The sequence below is a fragment of the Nannospalax galili genome, unplaced genomic scaffold, assembly GCF_000622305.1.
Source record: "Nannospalax galili isolate Female #2095 unplaced genomic scaffold, S.galili_v1.0 scaffold715, whole genome shotgun sequence".
NCBI classification, from domain to species: domain Eukaryota; kingdom Metazoa; phylum Chordata; class Mammalia; order Rodentia; family Spalacidae; genus Nannospalax; species Nannospalax galili.
The window spans coordinates 312,110-320,924 of record NW_008335660.1 but is presented as its reverse complement, the minus strand read 5'-3'; the positions used below and the strand labels follow the sequence as shown (position 1 = coordinate 320,924).

The window sequence follows — 8,815 nt, the reverse complement described above, 5'->3', positions numbered from 1 at the left end:
TCCTAACCTTACCCTCAGATAACCCTAATTCCAACCCACTCCCACTCTAACCAAACACCTAACATCACTACCCCAACTCCTTACAGTAATCCTAACCCAGAACCCTAACCTCAACCATATCCTAACTCTAATCCCAACTCAAACTAACCACACTTAACATTATACTTAACTTTACCCATATGCCAACCATTACCCTAACCCTAATCAAAAACCTAACCCTAACTCCAAAATCTAAAACTCTAGTCCCTAAACCCCATACACAACCCCTATCCTTAACCTCAGGGAATAATTCCCTAACCCCTAACAATAAAAACCTTAACCATTATCTGAAACCTAACTTCTATCCCTCTAATCCTAACCACAATCTTTAACCCTAGTATTTAATCTTAACTCTAACCCTCTACTGTGGCCCACAAACAGTAAAGCAAAATAAAATCTCCAGCTGTAAACATTAAACAAAATTTCATCTGGCAGATCTGCACCATGCCTGAATCAGTTACTGGAAGTACTGGATAGTACTGGCTAAAGCATACAGGAAGTAATTCTTGTCGTGGTTTATACAATACTCTACCATGGTATGGAAAGCAATGTTAACAGTGGTACCATACCAGTGGAAGTATGTTCCTGGACTCCTTGCCTAATCACATTTGGCAGTACAGGAAAGAAATGGCCAAAAACTGGATCAAGGCTGCAATCCTAAAGACTACTTCCTAATGACCCACTTCCTTTAACTTGGCTCCATCTCCCTAAGTTTGACAAGCTCCAAAAACAGTGCCAAGAATTGGAAAGGAAATATTTGATCACAAGGATGATTCAACTTTTTCCTCTTGTGATCTTCATTATATTATTTACTTATGACGAGGAGCACATGTGTGAATAATACATGTGGTGAGTCAGCAATCACTACCCCTTTCATCCAAGAAATTCTTATGCAACCATAGGATTATAGGTACATAAGATAAATAACCACATCACACAATCAGAGTGAATCATAAAGATCTATCTAAAGATTGGCAATATGGCACAGTGGAGTAAACAGGCACTTGCCACCAAGCCAGACAACCTGAGTTCAATCCCTGGAACCCACATGGGGGAAAGTGAGCAATTACTCCAAGTTGCCTTCTGACTTCCACCTGCTTGCTGTGATGTGTACACCCATACACATAAACACATACTACACAAATGCAATGTAAGGTTGGAGAGATGGCTCAGCATTTAAGAACGCTTACTGTTGTTCCATTCCAAACACCCACATGGCAGCTAACAACCATCTCTAACTCCAGTTCCAGGGGATCTGACACCTTCTTCTGGCCTCTTAAGGCATTGCACACACATGGTGCACTTAAATACATGCAGGTAAATACATGCAGGCAAAACACTCATATACACAAAATAAAAATTTTTAAATAAATGCAATTTTAAAAAATTTCAAACTATTTGAAAATAATTCTTTATTAAACATAATTTTATTGTTTATTAAAGATGAAAGCAAGTGTTCATAGAGATGGATATGCTTGTTTATTTTTACATAAAGAATTAAATCTTAGCTGAATATCTTAGAATGCATGCTACAAAAACTCAAATGTTTTCCAGAGTTGATTGATATTTTGATTTTATAATCATCAATGTGAGAATGCACTTCACATAAATTAGTATAAAATGGAAGAGGTATGTTTAAGACCATTTCAGAAATTGCTGGAAATCTTTCATAATCTCAAGTCAAAAGTCACCAAACAATTTTTATGAAATGCAATTCAGTTAAGTCAGCAATTTTAAAAAAATTGAGCTTTCTAACACAATACAATCCAAATATTTACTAATTTGTTATAAGCTGATGGATAACTAGGAAAATAGAAAATATTAAATTTTATTTATTTATTTTTTAGTCTTTTTGAGACAGGGTCTCCCTGTAGCCCCAGCTGTCCTGGAACTATGTAGACCAGGCTGGCCTTGAACTCACAGAGATCCATTTGCCTCTGCCTCCCAAGTGAAATATTAAATTTTTTAAACTGCATAAGGTGAAAAAGTTGTTAATTCACTGCCGAGGAAAATATTTTTATACGCCTAGTCCAATCTAAGTCTAGAGTGTTTATAAAATTTACAGTATGTACAGTAATGCCCTTCACATTCATATTCACTAAACACTCACCAATACCCAGGGCAACATCTAGTCTGAAAAGCTCTAGTTGCAGGATGTGGTCAATTAAGTAAATGCAGCATTTATCTTTGTGTCATAGCCTTTCATTTATTTACACCAAATAGTTTCTGTTTCAGCCATATTATCACAGTAAAGGGGCTGGAAAGATGATTCAGCAGTTAAGAGCACTGACTGCTCTTACAGAAAACCCAGGTTCAAATCTCAGCACCCACACAGTGGCTAACAACCATCTGTAACTCCAGTTCCAGGGGATCTGAGGCCCTCTCTGTCCTCCATGGGTACTGCACTACATGGATACACTTACATACACATAGACATAACACTCATACACATAAACCAAAAAAAGTTTCTTCAAGCAGTAAAACACACTACAGATGTTTGGAATGGTGTGTGGTAGGTGATACCATGAGTACACTTGTGACAGTTAATATTATCAACTTGGAAGGATCCAGAATTACCTGGAAGCCTCTGGGTGTGCCTATGAGGGATTATCTTCATTGGGTTAACTGAGGCAGGAACAATCACCCCAAAGAAGGCGGCACCATTCCCAATTTGGGTCCTGGACTACATTAAAGACAGGAAGCTAGGTGATCATGAGCACTCATCACTCTCTGCTTCTTGAATGTGGATGCACTGTGACAAGCTGCCTTAAGCTCCTGCTGCTGTGACTTCCCTGTCAAATCAGACTGTAACCCCCAACTATGATCAAAATAAACACTTCTTTCCTTGCTTTTGTCAGAGTATTTTATCACAGCATCAGGAAACGTTAAACAGTCAATGATATTCACACAACTTTGAAATTATTTAACAATGCGTGTATGTATATATATCACTAAGTACTTCCATTGTTAAGAGACCTGACCATATTTACAGACTTTTCACCTCAATGTATCCCTGCAAAAGAAACGGAAATTTGTAGACCAGGCACAGTGGCCACATGACTTTACTCCCACCACTTGGGAGGCCTCTGTGAGTTCCAGGCCAGCTGGGGCTACAGGGAGACCCTATCTTATAAAGACAAAAAAAAGAAAACTTGTATTCTATTCTAGGGACATTCATGTTTTTTTTGACACAGGGTCTCACTATGAAGACCAGGCTGGCCTAGAACTCAGAGATTCACCCGCCATTGCCTCCAGAGTGCTGGGATTAAAGAAAGGCATGCATCACCATGCTCAGCCAATTTGGGGCTTTGTTTTTTTTTACATTCTTATTCTTTTGAAGGCAGTACTGAGGACTGAATGTAGACTCATGCATGCCAGGCCAATGCACTATATATACAGCACTCATCTACTCTGGGCAGCTGGGGCAGGTCCTGAACTTGTAATTCTGCTTCATCCACATGAGTAGCTAGGACAACAGGCCTTCTTCACAACAGGCCTTTTTCAGACTGTCATCAAATGTAAATCAACGGTAAACACAATATATTCCTAACTTGTGTAATATTCATGCTATAAAAATTTAAGTATTAGAGATTAATATGCAACAAGATTTCAATATACTTAAACTTATATAATTTCCTTCCAATAGGAATTCTCATATGCCTTTAGTTAAAATTAAAAAAAAACAAACTACTTTCTAAACTGCTATGTCCATTCTTATAAGATCTACCTCTACTGTGCACTATTATGTGTATTCTAGTGCATGATGAGAAATTAAGGTACTCCCATACCCATTTATTCTGTTCACAAGGTATTCCACTGGAGATTTTCAAGTCTTCAAATGGAACTAACATCTTAATGCATCTTTTATCAAAAGACCTTTCTCCAGTCTATGTTTTTTTTCCCCAAGTACTTCCAAACATTTGAAGGGAATTAAAAAGTCTAAAAGCCTCTGCACATCGTTTACATTCAGGGGCCTTTTTCTACAGCATGAGTTTTCCCATGTCTTTGAAGGGAACGGTGACACCTGAAGGCCTTACCACATTGTTTACATTCATACGGTTTTTCACGACTATGAGTTCTTTCATGTCCTTGAAGAGAACTGTGACATCTGAAGGTTTTGCCACACTGCTTACATTCATAGGGTTTTTCTCCAGTATGGATTCTTTCATGTACTTGGAGAGAAGAGAGACGCCAGAAGGCTTTATCACACTGCTGACATGCATATGGTTTTTCCTCAGAATGAGTTCTTTCATGCAATCGAAGGGAACTCTGAACTCTGAAGGCTTTACCACACTGTTTACAAACATAAGGTTTTTCTCCAGTATGAGTTCTTTCATGTCTTTGAAGAAAAGAGGGATAAATGAAGGTTTTATTGCATACCTCACACTTATAGCGTTTCTCTGCAGAATGAGATCTTTCATGCATTTGAAGTAAATAACGAGAAATAAAGGGCTTACCACACTGTTTACATTCACAGGGGTTTCCTTCAGCATGACTTTTCTCATGCACAAGAAGATTACTAAGACAACTGAAGACTTTATTGCACTGCTTGCATTCATAGGGTTTTTCACGAATATGAGACAGTTCATGTATTCGCAGACAGCTGAGGACTGTGAAGGCTTTACCACACTGTTTACATTCGTGTGGTTTTTCTCCAGTATGGGTTCTTTCATGTAGCTGAAAGGAACTTGAACAACTGAGAGTTTTAGCACTCTGCTTACATTCAAAGGGCATTTCCTCACTATGTGTTCTCTCATCTACTGGAAAATAATTTAATCTTCGGAAGGCTTTACCACATTGTTTAAATGCGTAAGGTTTTTCTCCAGTATGAGCGCTTTTGTGTAACTGAAGGGCACTGGGACAACTGAGGCTTTCACCACACTGTTTACATTCATAGGGATTCTCACCAGTGTGAGTTTTGAAATGGGTCTGAAGTAAAAAGGGGTAAATGGAAGACTTACTGCATTGTTTACATGCATGTTTACGAGCATAGTAGTTTTCTCCAGTGTGAATCCTTTCATGTCGTTCCAGGGAAGAGGGATACAGAAAGGCTTTACTACATACTTTACATTTATAGGGTTTCTCTACAGTATGAAATCTTTCATGTACTTGGAGAGAACTTTGATCTCTAAAGGTTTTACTACATTGTTTACACTGGAAGGGCTTTTCCTCAGTGTGAGTTCTTTCATGTTTCCGAAGGAAAGAAGGACATAGAAAGGCTTTACTACATATCTTACATTTAGGTTTATCTACAGTATGAGCCCGTGCATGCAAGCGAAGGGAACTATGACATCTAAAGGTTTTACCACAATGTTTACATTTATAGGGTTTTCCCCAAACGTGAGTTCTTTTGTGTCTTTGAAGAAAAGAGGAACAAAGAAAGGCCTTACTGCATATCTTACATTTATAGGGTTTCTCACCAGTATGAGACCTTTCATGGGTTTGAAGTAAATATGAATAAATGAAGGACTTACCACACTGTTTACACTCATAGGGTTTTTTCCCAGTATGAATTATTTTATGAGTTTGAAGAGTAGTGTGAGTTCTAAAAACTTTGCCACACTTTTTACAGTCAAAGTGTTTTTCTCCTGTATGAGTTCTTCCATGTAGTCGAAGGTAACATTGATATTTGAAAGCTTTACCACACTGTTTACATGCATAAGGTTTTTCTCCGTTATGAGTTCTTCCATGAACTCGAAGGAAACTAGAAGAACTGAGAATTTTACCACACTGTTTACATTCATAGGGGTTCTCTTCAGTATGAACAGTTTTGTGTAACTGAAGATCACTGTGACATCTAAAGGCTTTTCCACATTGTCTACATTTATAGGGGTTTTCTCCAGTATTAGTTAATTTGTGTAACTGAAATGAACTTTGATGCTGAAAGGCTTTATCACACAGCTCACGCTCACAGGGTCTTTCTCCAGTATGACTTCTTTCATGATTCTGAAGGGACCTGGAAGAACTCAGAGCTTTATCACATTGTTTACATTTGTAACATTTTTCCACAGCGTTAGATCTTCCATCTGTATAAAGTGAACTGGGACAAACAAAGGCTGTTCCACATTGCTTGTATCCACAGGGTTTTCCTCCACTGTGAGTATGTTGTATTTCAGGGGAACCTGGAAAACCAAAAGATTTTGAATAAAAGTGACTTTCATAGATCCACACACATTATGGGTTCCTATGTATCTTTGAATATTTGTAAAAGTTTAGGGTTTCCCCAGTGTTTACATTTATATTGCTTCTTACCGTATTCCTCATGCTCAGATGGTTTGTACGCTGAGTGAGATACGATGTGTCTATTAAAAGATGAACAGCAAGTGAAAACTCTCCCACACACACTGCAGTCACATGGTTTTACTCCAGTAAAATTTTTTGTACTCTTGTTGAGATTTGGGATCCAAGTAAAGATTTCTTCAAATCGACCACCTTCTTTGTACTCACAGGCTGTATCTACCATATTTCTACTTCTGTAAAAAACGACAAACATTATTAATAAAGGTTGCTTTACTAATGACTGTTTGCTTATTAGTAGGTCTTAGACTAACACTGTTCATAGACTTTCAGGAAAAGTGCATGCTTTTGCCACCTGAATGGTCTCAAACCAAATGTATTGATGAGGATTCTGCAATATGTTTTATAGAGCTACTATCAAAACAGCCACAGTCATACATACCCCGAAGTACATATTTTTGGTGAAAATTTTCTAAAGATGAACAAGAGTTCACAAATTCTCATGCCATATTAAGATTCTCTCAAGAGATGCTTTCTTCCAGCTGTACATGAAAATTACCTTAGATAACTCCAAGAATGTTCGTACTGCTCTTCAATGTTCTGATCTTCCCACTTGATTCCTAAAATGCAGACCCAGAAAAATTATTATGAATTATTAGTAAGTACAGAAAAATGATAGTTTCTAGGTTCAATGTACACTGGACCCATGCCTGATTTATTCACAACATTCTTCCCTTTCCACATTCCAAAACACAGAACCAGAAAACACTTGTCTAATTGACAAAATGAAGGAATGTTGGCATTTTTACCTATAGAAGTGAGGTTACTGCAGATTTCCAACATCACATCTCTGTACAGTTTCTTCTGAGAGGAATCCAGCAAAGCCCACTCTTCCTGGCTGAAGTTCATGGCCACATCCTCAAAGGCCAAAGAATCCTAAAACATCCCATATATATGTAGAAGAGAATGGGTGAGACTGACAGTAGAGATCTACACCCAACTGATAAGATGTTCACATAATTCTATGGTGTTCGAGAATTACTCAGTGACACTGAAGTTCTAATGCCAGCACTGAGACATTCAGAAAGGGGACTCCTCATGACTGCACCTGGGAGTAGGAGGAGCTGCTACGCTGACTCCCCTAATGGGAGTAGCCCAAAGCTACGCTACCCCAATTCCTCTTTCTAGAGTCCATCTCCAGTACCTGTGATAACACAGTTCTGCCTAGTGATGTACAGAAGACAGCTAACATTAGCCGTAGCACTCAGAGGTTGCTTATACAATCTTAATTGTGATGTGTGAGCTTTACCTGTGTTGAGAAACCTATGATTCTGGAATACATTCCACTAACACAAATAATAACTGAAGTTCACTTAATCTCAATCAGTTATGAGAATTTTCTGAATTGTTAGCCTTGTAAATGTTCTATACACAGTGGTACCAAGAGAATCAATCCCCACAAAACAATCTGGGCAATGAGTCTAATGAGTTTCTCTGGTTGACAGCTCATGCATGTTGTCAAAATTTGTGAACTGGGGAACTGAGCCCATCCTATGTGATTGCACCAATAGAAAGCAGTCAGAAGCCTGAAAGTAGCTTACACCTGGAAGTGATGACTGATGATCCTACCCCCACCACACACAACAAATTTAACATCCACTGAGTAAACTCCAAGTCAAAATGGAACTATAAGATCATGTGTTTTTACAAAGAACTCAGTGCAGTCACTTGTGTTGGCATGTGCTTATATCAGATACTTTGGAGACTAGCATAGCATACAGAATCACTTGGGCTCAAGAGTTCAAAGCCAGCCTGTACAATATAGCAAGATACCCATCTCAGGAGGGAGGGAAGCAGTGAAGGGAGATGTCAGCTCTTCTGAATTATAATTTATTAAAATCATATGAAACAAAACAAACCAAAAAAACTACCAAACTTTTTGGTAGTCATCAAAAACCAATTTTCCAACCTTCTGTAAGTGCTTAGCAATTGCCAGTCTTCTGAACAACAGGGTGATGGCTTGCCTAACACACAATGATGACTTTCAAACTATACTGAAAACACAAAAGGCCGAAAATAAAAGCAAATTTCCACTTTGGAAACTGTGATGGCTAATCCTGGCATCAACTTGACTGAATCTGGGATTAACTGATACGCGAGAGACCTTGATTGGAACATCTGAAGCTGGAAGACACACCCTAAATGTGGGTGTCACCTTCTGATAGTAGCCTGTATAAAAGACCATGGCAGAAGAGAGGGCTTGCCTGCTCTCTCTCGCTGGCGAGTTCATCTTGCTGCTGTAGACTGAAGACTAGCTGATCTTTTGGAATTCGCCAGACCTTCAGTGCTAGATTGGGACTACTGAGACATCCAGCCTGTGGACTGAGCGACTACAGATTCTCAGCCTCTCCAGTGTGATGCAGCCATTGCTGGACTATCAGACTCTATCCTATCCTGTGGGCTAATCTGATAAATTCCTATATAGATATAATACATACATATATATACATAATAATAATACATACATATATATATATAT

At 38.4% G+C, this 8,815-nt stretch overlaps 1 protein-coding gene across 8 annotated transcripts in view; it reads right to left on the bottom strand.

Moving 5' to 3' along the window:
- Positions 1-1,902: 1,902 nt before the first annotated feature.
- LOC103731971 (zinc finger protein 709) overlaps positions 1,903-8,815 on the bottom strand; it is a 19,945-nt gene continuing 13,032 nt past the window's right edge. For 5 of the 8 annotated variants that reach the window (XM_008830483.3, XM_008830481.2, XM_008830482.2 and 2 more), the window contains 4 exons: positions 7,086-7,212; positions 6,836-6,896; positions 6,292-6,512; positions 1,903-6,161 (listed from right to left, as the gene is read on the bottom strand). In XM_008830483.3, the coding sequence (XP_008828705.1) occupies positions 4,006-6,161; positions 6,292-6,512; positions 6,836-6,896; positions 7,086-7,185 (2,538 nt within the window). In that variant the 5' untranslated portion in view covers positions 7,186-7,212 and the 3' untranslated portion in view covers positions 1,903-4,005. The remainder of the gene's footprint in view (positions 6,162-6,291; positions 6,513-6,835; positions 6,897-7,085; positions 7,213-8,815) is intronic. The other 3 variants (XM_029562244.1, XM_029562245.1, XM_008830484.3) reach the window with 1 other exon arrangement.